Genomic DNA, 13938 nt, shown 5'->3' with positions numbered 1-13938 from the left:
TCAGGGCAGAAGAAGTCACATGATGAACAATTCTGATCTTGTTTCATGGTCAAACGTGAGAGAAAATGTTGGCATAGTGGGAGTCTTCCTCCAAAAGAAGTAGCTCAAGAAAAACACACCAGTACCCGCCCTAATTTTCACAGTCAGTGCATCTTTGTGTGTTTTCTTTGTGGGAAGGTTTGGTTAAAAACAAACCAACTGCCTTTTCGTTTCAGCAACAGTACTCATAATGAGTGCTATTCTAAAATATTAGTTATTTTCTTTACAACAACCATCACATCAATGCCTACAAATTTCCATAGCATATTGGAATCTAGAATCGTTTTGTTTTGTTTTGTAAGAACAGTATGAATTCCAGAGATTGGGCTCAATAATGACATTTTTGAGGAAACTACATGACTGCTGTGCTAAAATAAAGGCGCAGTTACTCTGGTTGAAATCTACTTAAGTAAAAGTAAAATTACTGGTCAATCAATCTACTCAAGCAAAAGCAAGTAGGCTATTTAATTTAAAGTTTACTTTAAGAGCTGAGTATTTACTGAGAAGTTGTGCTGTAAAATATGATATTTCCCTATTGGCAGGAACAACAAGAGAATAGATCTTCAACCAGGTAAAGTCTCATCTTTATAATAAAGTAAAATATACATCAAAACTGACAGTGTTAATTTAACTCACATAGTTACATTTACAACTTTAAAATCACCTACAGTGATCAACTACACTACATGAGTGAAATATTTTACAGTATTAGCTGCAGTAACAAGGTGGGTCTTGTCAGGCAAGAGAAGTCAGAGTCAACCTCTTTGCAGGGCAATGCATACTAATACACCATTCGTCCCTAGGACGTAATGGGGGGGCGGGGGGGCATGTCCCCTGCACTTTTTAAAAAGGCAGTTTTGGTCCCCTGCAGTTTTTACCATCCAAAAACAATGTTACGCTATATTAAATGGAGACAGATTGAGCACTAGGACCAAGCGGAAAACGGCTGCTCAAGCTGAAGCCTGTTTCCCTTTAGACCGCCCACTGGCCCACAAGCCCATCTATTGGCTCCGCCGTTTCTTGCTAACGTGTGATTGGCCGTCCCCGCTGTCACTCCATCTGGTTGTAAACAGCGCCTGGACTATAGCACATGAACACACCGGTGTTTAGCTAGTTGGCCATGAATCCACGTTCATCTGCAACTGTAAGTTGTTTACATGTTGGGCATTTGTTCTGCCTGGGTCACGTCAGCTAGACGGATTTTAATATCAGAGGTTTCGTTTACATTAACATTGAATGTGTGTCTGTGTGTGCGCGTGCGTGCGTGTGTATGTGTGTTTGGTAATTAGGCGCAGCCAGGTGGCAAGATGTCGAAAAACAGAAAACTGGATATAAGAGACTTCTTTAGAAGTCAAAGTGTAAGTTACTCAGAGGAACACATTACACCACAAACTCCTTCCCCTCATCCATCAGAAACTCAGACTCTCTCCCCTCCTATTATTAATATTATTATTAGTAGTAGTATTAGTAATAGTATTACTTGTATTTTTTTTTAAATATTCTATTATTTAACTTTATGATAAACTTATGAATTGCAATTTATATGTTCATATTATGTAATTGTTTTATTCTTGTAAAGTATGACAGTGAGAACAGGTATAATACAAAGAACAGTCCTGTACAGAGCCCTGGTAGGCTGGAATTCATTGCCAGTGTATAAGATTCAAGAAAATAACAAGAAGATGTTTACTTTTTTGTTGAAACAGTACCTCATAATATTTAATCAACAGTAATGAATTTCATTGAGTAAACAAGTGCTTTCTGAATGTTGGCATGGTATGAAATGTATCCCCCCCCTTTTTTCCCTTGGAATTATTGTGTGTAATCACGGGGTAATTGGGCCGTATCTGTGATAGGCCATAGGTCATCCTGCTATGTGATTATTACAATGTGGCATGTAAATCTATGTATGTGCATGCATGTAATATCTGATGGTAGAAAGACATTAAGTTTGATGAGTTAAAATATGATTATTACTTAGTGTTCTGCATCATGTTTGTTAAATGGATGGCCATTTTGTTTCTCTTCTGTATGTATATGTTTTTATTATACTTTTATAGGAGCTGTGTGTTTTGTTTGTTTTGGATTATGTTTGTTTGTTTATGTTGTCTTGTGTGTTGATGTGTATGACCTCATGTGGGGTGGACCCCAGGAAGAATAGCCAATGCTTTTCCTAGTGCTAATGGGGATCCTAATAAAGAAAGAAAGAAAGAAAGAAAGAAAGAAAGAAAGAAATGAAAAAAGTACAAGAGTATTGCACTTAAGTAACAGTTCAGTTACTCTGGTTAAAACTTACTAAAGTAGAAGTAGCTTACTGTTTAACTTGCTACTTTTCTAGGATGTTCTAACTACTATCAGTTAAACTGATGAACATGACGACAGCCAGCTCAGCAGCTCGTGTGCTTTCTAATGTAACTGTAAAAAGGAGGTGACACAGGTTGAGTATTGCTCCACTGACAAATTCCTGTACCTGTACAGCCTGGTGTATCATTGACGGAAGATGGCAGCATTCACATTGAGATCGTGGCCAACCAAGAAGAAGACTGCGCACGACGTAACCTGTTCACGCATGCGCATAGGGATTCTTTGTGAAAATGGAGGTTGTTTGAAATGTCTTCTGTGATATTGTTTACGATTGTAAAATGGCATTATATGCCAGTTTCTAAATAGTTATCTTACAAGGAGTGGCCACTATGGGTGAGTTCGAATGCATTAAGTTCTGTTTATGTATATCAAAACAAGTCTTTAAGGAAACGACTGTATAAAGCTGACTAGCTAAACTGCTAAACACGTTAAATTGACTGATAAGATTCGCGTTTCGCACAATGGCTAGCGGTTTGCCCTTTGCCCTGTTACAATTGGTCATCGAAAGGTGTTTCAAAGTCAGCCGTAATCCTCGAGTTACATAAAGGATTACGGCTGACTGGAATGTCTTTTTGTCTAGCATGATAAGTTACAAATCAAACCAAGGTTTGCCATGCAATACGTGTTCACACAATACACCTGATATCAGTTCCTTTCAAAGACAGTGTCTTTTGTTGCTTCAAAATAAGAAATTGTCAGTTTAAAACATGGCGTTGTTGCATCTATCAAGTCTAATGCTCGTAGCATTGTCGTATGTTTTTTCACTAGACTCTGTGGGGGAAACCGAGAGATCCCCGTCTCCATCTGTAAAACAGTCTCCTGAAACGGACCGAAACCCGTCACCACCCCGAGACAAGGCTGATAGAGAGGAAGATGTTGACGCCATTGGAGACACCATTTACAGCAAAAACTGGCTTTTCAGCACTCTGACTCGTCTTGTCAATGTAAGAAGGCTGTAATTGCTCATGCAAAATATGTAAAATGAGAACGTCACCAGTAACAAGTAAACGACAGTGAGATTTCTAGTTTCATTTTGGCTGAAAACAGCATCAGAGGTATGATTTGAAGTGGTTTGTACGTGTATATAGCACTTATATTATTAATGTGTGTTCCACTGTGTATTCTAGATGGTCACTGAACATTCAGAGGTGGACTCTGAAGGTCAGATGCAGCTTGCTGCTGATGATGAGGAGGATCTATGTAGAGTCTGGGATATGGCAATGGATAAGGTAAATTATGCGTACCCTACAGGGTTTACTTTGCTTGTTTGGTGGTACCCTCTTTTTAACAATCAGAATCAGCTTTATTGGCTAAGTATGCTTATGCAACACAGAAATGGAGGGAGGAGGGGGGTTGGTATTTGAGGGGATTGTGGCTGGCCAGGGGCACATATTTTTGTTAGAGAAGTCTGAATAGTAATTTTTGCATAAAATGCCCCCTTTAAGATAGTTGATTAGTGCAAATGTGCATATAAGGTGAGGCACTTTACCACAGAGAAACTTCTTACAGCATTTGAATTACAGTAAATAGATTAACTACTTGCAGCATAGGAACTGTGTTGTCATATGGAAATAAGATTGCTTCTATCAGCAACACAAGTTCTTCTTGATTAATGCTATTCATAAAAGCATCTTCAACTTCAAACAAAAATAAAAATATTTTTGATTGGAGCAGGGTGATAGAATTGATGATGTATTAGAAATTATAATTAATTGTAAAGATTATATTTTTTATAAAAGCAACTATAAAGAGTTTTTAGCATGTTTGAATTGGCTAAATTTACTTTTCTGAAGTTTATTTTGTTAACCAGGAAAATCTGATTCAGATCAAAAATCTGTTTTTCAAGAGTGTCCTGGCCAAGATAGGCAGCAGTCCATGTGAAGTTACTGACAGAAAATAAGCAGCCATACCAACCAGCATAATAGAAAACTATAAAGTAATAAGTAAATAAAATCTTTTTGGACAAATTGAACAACAATCATAAAAACCCCAAATATCAGGTAGAACATCCACAACCAGATGTATCTTCTTCCAAGTCATCTACCATCCAATGAGACCAAGTCATTGAGTTTGAGATCCTTTAGTAATTAGTAACGGCCAAACAAAGCAGAATATTTAAATGCCTTTTTTTCCAAGTTCAGTTCTGACCCTCTGGACAGACGGTAAGAAAACATCCTCAGAACAAAGAAGATAGGTTCGAGTTCCTCTGACTGATGTAGGTCAGAAGATGTGGAGAAATAAGACCAAGAATAGCCTTATAGATGAGAATAGGCCAGTGTTTTAGTCTACATGAAGTCAGAGAGGACTACCTAACACATTCATACAACAAACTATGATGTATGAGCAGATACTGAAGCCTTTGTAAAACCAGGGGGAGCAACTGAAATGAACCAAAAGTTCAGCACTTGATTTTGTCTTATTTAGTCATTATTTATTGGTTAGTCTTTACAAACTGTATATGATGATAAAATATAAGTTATATAATATATAATGATCACAACAAAAGTTCTGCATAAATCGCACCATAATTATCACAAGATATAATGTTCCTATTTGTTATTTTTTTAATGATACCAAACAAAACATAGCAATGATTATTAGGTTTATATCACTGTGTTTAAAACACATTTCAAATGATTAATTTAGAAGGTGGAATATACAAGACTGTTCTCAGTTTTAGATGTTCCTCATTCCCTGGCAGTTGGATAATCTGCTGATGAAAATGCATTACTGTATTACTGAGAATTGTTTATTTGCCACTGTTTGCAGGATGTTGCAGGTTTTCTGCAGGAATTCAAAGCCACCGACATCCTTCTAGGTGTGATAGCTAAATCACGCTGTCCACGTCTCACAGTGAGTTAAATCCTTCAAAGATTTAAATTCTGTGATTAAATATAATCCTATACACGGCATGCCATTTTTTGATTGTGAAAATCTAAACCTGCATTTACACTGCAGGCCAAAATGACCTGATCTATTTTTTTTTTTTAATAAGATCTGATTTTTTACAACAGTTTGAACAGCAAAAATTAAATTGAAATCTGATCTGTTTAAATCAGATTTGGGCCACTTTCATATGTGAACCACTGAAGTGAATGGGGGAGTTTGATATGTGCCACAATTTAAGAAAATAATGTGAACAGACAAACAAACAAATGGATCAGAGCAGAAGATCAAAATTAAACACAAAGGCTTGTGGTTTAAATCAAGTCTAAAGGGAATGTTATGAGATTTTTTTTTTGTTTTACTTCTCTAGGAAATTTGTGTTGGAATACTTGGGAACATTGCCTGCTTTCCTGAAACTTGTCTGACTCTTAGCCAAAATGAAGACTTGGGGTAGGTTAAAGACATCATATGTGTTCTTCCCTTCCTGCTTTTCTACACTGCTGCATGTAATTCTGACTTATGTAGCCCTGTGTGTCCACAGTGCTGTGCTGTTGCTTCTTCTCGGTGAACCAGATCCTCCCACCCTTCTAGAAACAAGCAGGTAAAATTTGCATTATCAGTGGACATGTGAGGCAGAGATTGAAAGGGTTGTGTTAATCCTCTCTGATGGTGTTTGCAGATTGCTGCTGACCTGTTTGTCTCAGAAAGATGTCTGTTCCCTGTGGCTTCAGCGAATACGACAGGAGACATCTGTGCTCTTCAACCTCTGTTTTATCATGTTCTGTTCCACCAACAGTATGGAGCTTTTCTTTCATCCACCAAGTATTAAATAATAATGATATATATCTGTCATAAGTAAACATAAACATCTTGTAGTTATAGTTAGATGGCTTATATTACCTTGAAATATCAAGAAGAAGGCTATTCAATGGAGTTTTAAAATCTAAAAGAGTTAAAGAGCTGCTTTTTGTGCCCTGTTTTCAATAATTCTATTTACACATACACATTTGCACCCCCCTGTAAAACAGTGTTTCAGTATTTTACTAAGGCAGAAGTGGAAGTAGTGCAGCAAGCTAAGATACAATGGTAGAACAATGTAAATTACTTTAGACAACATGCTTTGACGATTGTTTTTGAAGGAATTTTAGTTTAGTTTGTTGTGAACCCAAGGTTACAGGCTATGCATTATGAGTAACAATACATTTTAGCACAACTTAATAGTTTACAATAATAAAGTTTGTCAAAATTTATGCTACTAAAATACTTTCCCTTAGTTTTATATGTCATGCATTTAAAAATGATACAATCTCTTTTATAAGTACCAAATCTAGGAGGAAAAAAATGATCAAAAATTAAAAGCAAACCCCCTCACATGTATTTGTGCAATTTTGACAGTGTGCAGAAACTTGCTTGCAATTTCTGAAGATTTAAAATGATGTTCATTCAGTATTGGTTTTCTAAAAGCCATAGTTTTGTTGTTGCCTTAGTATCAAAACATAAAAATTGGTTACTGTGGTGAATTCTGAATCTGTGTTTTACAGCTGACCTGCTGGAGAAGGTTGGAGAGCTGGTTGACAAACTCTTTGACCTTGATGAAGAGCTGATGAAGAGTTGGATCACGGCTAAGCCAAGTGAGGAGGAGGAGGGAGCTAATGGTGACAGCCGTCAGGATCTGGCTTCATCCCTTCTTGAGGCAGCCAAGCAGCTGAGGTGGATATCTTAAAAAGGGGAAGTTTTAGAAAATGTTTTAGAGTTTGTGGCACTTAAAGTAATTATCCATGTTTTCACCAGGGTTCAAAAAGATCCATGAAAAGTCTTAAGTAGTCTTAAATTGAACATGAAATTTGAGGCCTTAAAAAGTCTGATTTTTACCCGTAAGAGATCTTAAATTTTAGAAAGGCACTGTGGCAAAGATATGCTCTTATCCAATCTTCCTTTTCTAGCAAACCTTAAATAATTTTTAACATCTTTCATCACAGATGTTGCATAAATATTCTGAAGAATTTAGGGAGTTGAGTGTTGGATGTTCTAAATTTCCTAGTGGAGGACCCCCAGATTCCTCTCTGATTTGATCGGGCTCACTGTGATTAAATACACTCTGTACTGTTGTAAAACACTAGTTAAGTTCTGTAATGTCTGGGTGACCAGGTTGCCCACTTAAAAATCTGTGCAGCCCACCCAAATTTTGACAGTTTTTCCCCAACAAAAAAAAAGCATAATTCGGCATTAAATGTACCTGAAATCATCAGATTTGGGCATTTATGACCATAAAATTGTTCTGCTCTTTACCATTTGACATTTCAAAAACAACACATACCCTAAATTCAGCTCTGGTCCAGTGTACTGAGAAATCTTATATGCCTTTCATTTTTGACCCTTAAGTGTGCAAAAAGTGGTTTTATTTTTTCTCAATTCAGGTATTAAAAAGTGTTACATTTGGTTTTTTAAAAGCATACGGGAACCCAGTTAAATTTTAATAGGTTAGGTTTTTCTATTTTTTTTAATACGTTTTACTGCCAAAATAATATAATTCATGTTATTTTAATGGCTTATAGTATCAAAACTGCATCTTTTTCACAAGACAGGTGCACAGGAGAGGAAAACGCAAGACAATTCTGCACACAGTCAAACATGCTCAAAAGTGTGGACAAAGTTCAATGTTTTTGTTATATTCAGACTGTGTGCAGGAGTTTGTCTGTGATTTTTGATGTTTAACAATAGGAAATTACTCAATTATGGGTGTCCAGTGCTTCTTGTTTTGTTGTTGTGGTATCAAGACAGGTATTTATATCATTTGTAATTTACTAGAATTGAATTGAAGTTTGAAATTTTGGTATTGTGATAGCCCTCACTGGAGTGGCTGAACAGCAGATTTCAAACTAAGAAACTAAAACTTAGGATGTTAAAAATAAAATGTGTTAAACCTTTTCACAGATCACAGAGTCTGAATGGATTGGAGATTTATCTTCATGCCTTCCAACTCCTGACCACCACAGAGGAAGGCATTCAGACTTTTGGTAAGAGCAGTAAACTCAGATACTGTTCAGCTCTTGGCATAAAATTTAGCACAAGACTGGATTGACCTCACAACAAACATGTTGTGTAATTCTATCTTCCAGCTGCCCCTGATGGACCTGGTGAAGTGGTGTGGGACTTTGTGTGTGACGTTGTATGTCAGGACCTCTGCCAGTCAGATGATCTCTCAGTTGTCTTGCAAGAGCAGAAGAGCATTTTGATTCAGGCGTTTGCTGTCCTGCAGGCACTTTACAGATGCCGGGATCAGTGGCATAACAGAAGTGATGCAAGTATGTTTTGTAACAGCTCTATTGTTATTTAGTTACACAATTTACTCTAGGTTTACCCCCAGTCTCCCTGGATTTTCCTTTTCAATCCAAACAGGCAACTGAATGTTACTCTGTTGTTTACTGCATAATTTCTCTAGCCATCTCAGGTGTCAAAATAGTTTGATTCTGGCCCCCAAAGGGAGTTAAAATCAAAACAATAACAAAAGATGACCAGTAGCAAAGCGGTGCTCAGCTTCACCAAAATCCACTGCCAATTTCTTGATTTGAATTGAGGACTCTGGTCATTAAGAATTGCATTCCATCCAGTGTTTTTACTAAACAATAAACCTAAATTAGCAAACACAGTTAAAGCTAGCTTAGCCATGTAGATAAAGTAGCTGCTTTGTGAACTTAGCTGTTGCTACATTTGCTACATAGCTCATTTATCTACATAGCTTGCACAGCTGAAGGAGTTAAGTAAGCTACATTTGCTATCGTAGAGTGTTTTCATGGAGGATGACGTTTTTCTTATAAGCAGACTGTTGACTCTGCTTCATTAAAGGTTTTGCAGGAAAGGTTTTTAACTTGTGGCATCCTAACCTTAACCCGCACCCTAACCCTAAATGGAAGTTAAATCCAGTTTTGTTCCTAAAGTTTTAGTGTCTATTGCCATTCTGAGATAGAAAGCATCTCAGATGTACGGCCTGTAGCCCGACTGTCTTAAGAATTTCCAACTTTGAAAGCAGTTGAATGTATCTGAGGTAACATAAGTGCTCGACTAAAATACTTAGCTAACAAAGGAGCTGTTATTTTTAAGCTAATGTAGACATTTGAGTCCAAAAATTCAACTCAAAATACTTTATCTTTAAAGTCAGAGATTGTTAAAAAGAGAAACAGACTCTGAGTTTCATCAACAGTGCCCACATTAAGTGATAAGCTGGCCTACTCACCTGTAAATACAAAACAGTGGTCATGTCAGTTAATGTATAAAAAGCTTCAAAGATGGAACAGTGTATGGATAATTTAAAGTATAAAAAAACACAACAACATAAAAAAAGCCTATAAAGGTATTTTTTTCTTATGCTGGAAAATATCTTACAAATATGATAGAAAACATTTAAGGAGATTTCTGACTTCACTCTGTTTACATTGGGATTTTATCATTGACTAGTGTTTGTAGTGCAGTTCCATTCAGGAAGAAGTAAAAGAGAACTGCATAGTATATGCTTTGATGGGGATTTTTAGAAACTTATGATTGCCATGCTTTTGTTTCCTCCTGCTTCAGTTACAGCAACTCACAATACACCTGTCTCAGCCAAAATCAATCGACTGCCTCCAGACACTTCAAAATGAAACAGCCTGGCTTTTAACAAGGATCAACAAATGTGCCCATATTACCCCAATTGTAGCTTTTCTCCACTGGCTGTAGGTTGGCTGTAGGGCTGATTTTTAAATTCTTTAACTTACCTCTAAGGCACTCCCTAAATTTCTGAGCTTTTACCCCCCATTGAACCAGATATCCTCTGGTAGAGCTTTGCTGGCTGGTTCAAGGTCAAGGCTAAAACCTAAGAGCTTTGCTGTCAGAGCCCCCAGACTTTGGAGGAGATCAAGCTTGCAGAGCTAGTCCCTTATCTTATTTCCATACTCAAGATATTCTTAAATGAGAAAGCTGTTGCTCTCTCATTTTATAATTAATGTTTTATCTTTTTTTTTTTTATTGGTTGTTTGCTTTTGTACGATTGCATCTACTCTCTGTTTGCTCTGTTCTATTGTGAAGCATTTTGTTACCACTGTGGTAAAAAGTGTTATACAAATAAAGTACAATTATTATATGTTTTGCCTTTAGGCATTCCCCTTATTGGGACAGTTTTGCGGGTTCTTCAGTACCATAGTGATACTAAAAATGGTGACACCAGTAAAGAAGACACAACAGACGAACAGCTCCAAACTCTAGCAGAGATCACAGCTGAGTTTCTAGCCGACATCTGCGCTCAGATTCCCAAGGTATGTGCTGTGTGTTTGTGGTTTGTTTACTGAGTTTCTTAAATGCTGCTTTTTTTCTCCATAAAGAAAAGGTGACAGGAGCTTTGTCTTTTTAACAAAAGAATTTTTTTTTTTTTAGGAAACTGTGGCAGATTTGGTGAAGAAAGGTTATCTTACAGAGAAGACTTGTCTAACAGCAGCAGGCTGTTTAGCTCACAACTACAAGACTTCTGTAAGTTCTTCCCCCAGAACAGTTTAAATGTAATATGTGTTGAATTCAGTTATAAAGTATTTAACTAAAGATATTTTTTCCATAATTATCAGGAGAGTGGCTTAAAGTCCTCATTAGACAGAATGAAGTTTATGCTCTTAAATGCATTAAAGCTCTTTTGACTGTATTCATAAAATAGACTGATATTAATATGGACACCTCTTTATTAGACATGAAAGTAATGGAGATGATCAGCATTAAGGTTGCCTATTTCTCTATTTTAATTTTTAAGGCCTGTAGCTACTGTGGGATTGGTGACAGATTGTTAAGTTCCAAACCTCTTAAAAGCAGCAAGTTCCTCTCAGACAAATGACACAAAAATTCACCAAAAGAATCATGATCTTGATTCAAACATTAATGCAGTCTTATTTCTAAATGACAGTGATTTACTACTTTGTATTTTGTATGCTTACAGAACAAGTAGCATTCACATGTTCACCTGTTTGCCTCATAAAAATTCCTTTGGCTTTGCCAGTGACACGGTGTGAAGCAAAACATGCTTTAACCTTCTGAGATCTGGAAGGCATTTTTAGCTTCTCCCTCTGATATGGTTTAAGTAGGACCCGATAAATTAAAACACCAACCTTGTCTTTGATCAGGAATTTCTTGGAAATTTTCCTGTCCAAAATACACACAAAGTCCACAAAAAGTTCAAAGAAATCCCCTAAAACGTCTGTGAAAATTTTTAAACATATTTTTAAAGTGTCCCAAAAAGGAACCACAAAATCTCTTTAACTGTTCCTCAAATATTTCAGTAAAACTTTATCATAAAACCTTTACATAACAATAAAAATACCCCCCGCCCTTAAATTCCATAGAAATTCCTCAAAACATTTAAAAAAATTCACTGAATTTTAAAGCAAATTCTCCCTTAAATTTATTCGCAAATTCCCCAAAACTTTCAAATACATTCCCAAAAGTCCAATAAAATAATAGAAGCATCCGTAAAATGCCCTCGAATTTCCCTTAAATTTCTTTGAACTCAAAGCAAATTTCCCCAAAAAACTTCCTATGAAAGTCTCCAAAACAAAATAAAAACATCACCCAAATTTTACATTTAGCCTAATACTTGAAAAATTCCCAATCAAATTAGCAAAAAATACAATTTTCCCAAATCTCCATGAAAACGCCTGAAAAATTTTCAAATTTCCCAAATTCCCATGATAATACCAAAAAATAGAAAACAACTTTCCCAAATTTTCAACAAAGCTCTTCATAATTTACAAATATATCCCTCAATTTTCAATGAAAATGCTTGAAAATTTCCAAACAAATGATCAGAAATACCCAAACAGTTAATTATCCCAAAATGTCACAGAAATTACTTAAACTTCAACAGGCATTCTTGACAATTATCTAAAAAAATCTAGTGGCAGAAATTATTACTGGGTTGTTGGAAAGCCAGAATATAATGTCCTCATATGTTCATGCCAGGTCTCAGGAGTTTACATTCAATAATCAGGCTGTATTGTTGTCTTTGATTCCATCATACCACACATCTGTCTGTCTCCTCTTGCTTGAGTATGGTGTATGTCTCAGGAAACAAATTAATGTATGTAACTTAAAATGAATCCTTTCTGCTGACAATCTTTCCCTTATTCATTTTTTCAAGTTGGACTGAACAAAATCCATAACCAGTCACAAAAGATCCAGGGGTTGAGTATTACTGTTCTACATAGCACTTAAAGTTTTCACCTTAAATGTCCTTAAAAAGAAAGGAAAAGAGAGGATATGGCTACAAGAAACTTGTCCAGCCTTTTATTTTATGTTATGTCTGGTAAAAGCCCTGGACAGTACACGTTTCATATGAGTAAAATACATTTTTACTTTGTTGGAAAAAGTAAAATCATTTGAGCATTTTGAGCTCAATTATCTGTGAGAAAAATTATGGTTCACATATTAGCAAGACCCAAATTTTGTCAGTATTTCATCCTATTATTAATAAAAAAAAATAGATAAGAAAATCCATTTATTGCCCTGGCCTATTAAATATTATGACTCTTTCTTAAATATTAGGTAATTGAAATAATTATTTAATTAAAGTTTAAAGTATTGATCTAAAATGGATGATTATAGCTCTACACATTTTTCAGAGTGTTAAAAATTGGACAGTATTTTATGAACAAAAAGCGACTTCAGTGTCACATTTATTGACTCGCTGATAAATTGTCTACGTTTTTCATCACTGAAAGCTTCATGCTCGTGTGCACTACTGTCTCCTAAGTGTTTAGGACTAATTTTAGAGCATGTGAAGATGTGTGATTGGCTGCTGCGCAGTCTCCTGTGGAAAATAAACGCTATATTTCCATCCTGTCTGTCTTCCTCTCGTCCAGTTTCAGCACCTGCAGTCCACGCTGTCAGAGACTGATCCCCGACTGGCAGACCTTGTGAGGGAACAGTTTCCTGTGTGAGAAGCCACTCATCCTGAGTCTCGCCTCGGCTTTTTATAGTCACTGCTATTTCCTCTCCAAGGATCCTGCTTTAAGTTGTACTGTTTGGATTTCCACTTAACAAAGATGTCACATCATTACAAGCTGTGGACAGTATGACAAAGACTGTATGATTCTGTTATTTTTAATATGAATGCTGTTTTTGTATAAAATGATATGACTTTTATTAAATGGGTGTTTTCTCTGAAAAGTCATCATTAGTACAGTGACCATTCTGGCTTGATGCAGAGCTTAAAGCAATCACAAAGACATCCCCAGTGACAAAGGTTTTTTGTAAGTGCAAATGAGTGATGAAGCTTCTTGTTTACCATAAAAATATAAGTGAATAAATGAAATCAAGGTATTAAGTTTACACTAGAATAAAATGATTTTCATTGTCACCTTAAATTATTAAGAAGTCCCAAAAAAAATCCTAGAAGGTTTTGTCTTGTTACTAAAGTCTTCATAATGAATGAAAAAGCTCTTTTTATGAATTCAGTGTTTGAGATCTGTTCTTTAAATTCAATTCAATTCAACTTTATTTATATAGCACATTTAAAACAACCAGGGGTGACCAAAGTGCTTAGAAGTATAAAAGCAAAACATGAAACAAGAATACAGCACTATTAAACAGTATCTATCAAAATAGAACATAAAATAATGGTAAAAGTAAAATCTAAAA

The 13938-nt window shown here is 35.9% G+C and overlaps 1 protein-coding gene across 3 annotated transcripts; it reads left to right on the top strand.

Annotated features, from left to right (window-relative positions):
• The first annotated feature begins 1124 nt into the window (after nucleotides 1–1124).
• saal1 (serum amyloid A-like 1) lies at nucleotides 1125–13471 on the top strand. 3 transcript variants are annotated; one of them, XM_041796736.1, is made up of 14 exons: nucleotides 1154–1183; nucleotides 2518–2639; nucleotides 3172–3347; nucleotides 3531–3632; nucleotides 5173–5256; nucleotides 5660–5739; nucleotides 5831–5890; nucleotides 5969–6084; nucleotides 6831–6999; nucleotides 8224–8306; nucleotides 8409–8594; nucleotides 10420–10577; nucleotides 10696–10788; nucleotides 13161–13471. In XM_041796736.1, the coding sequence occupies exons 2-14, from the start codon at nucleotides 2540–2542 to the stop codon at nucleotides 13236–13238; spliced, it is 1485 nt and encodes a 494-aa protein (XP_041652670.1). In that variant the 5' UTR covers nucleotides 1154–1183; nucleotides 2518–2539; the 3' UTR covers nucleotides 13239–13471. The 3 variants fall into 3 exon arrangements, with proteins under 3 accessions (XP_041652672.1, XP_041652670.1, XP_041652671.1); XM_041796738.1 differs by lacking the exon at nucleotides 2518–2639 and having other exon boundaries at nucleotides 1125–1183; XM_041796737.1 differs by lacking the exon at nucleotides 1154–1183 and having other exon boundaries at nucleotides 2546–2736.
• The last annotated feature ends 467 nt before the right edge of the window (nucleotides 13472–13938 follow it).

This window comes from Cheilinus undulatus, linkage group 9 (assembly GCF_018320785.1).
Source record: "Cheilinus undulatus linkage group 9, ASM1832078v1, whole genome shotgun sequence".
NCBI classification, from domain to species: Eukaryota; Metazoa; Chordata; class Actinopteri; order Labriformes; family Labridae; genus Cheilinus; species Cheilinus undulatus.
The sequence above is the reverse complement of the archived record's forward strand: the minus strand, read 5'-3'. Positions and strand labels throughout refer to the sequence as shown.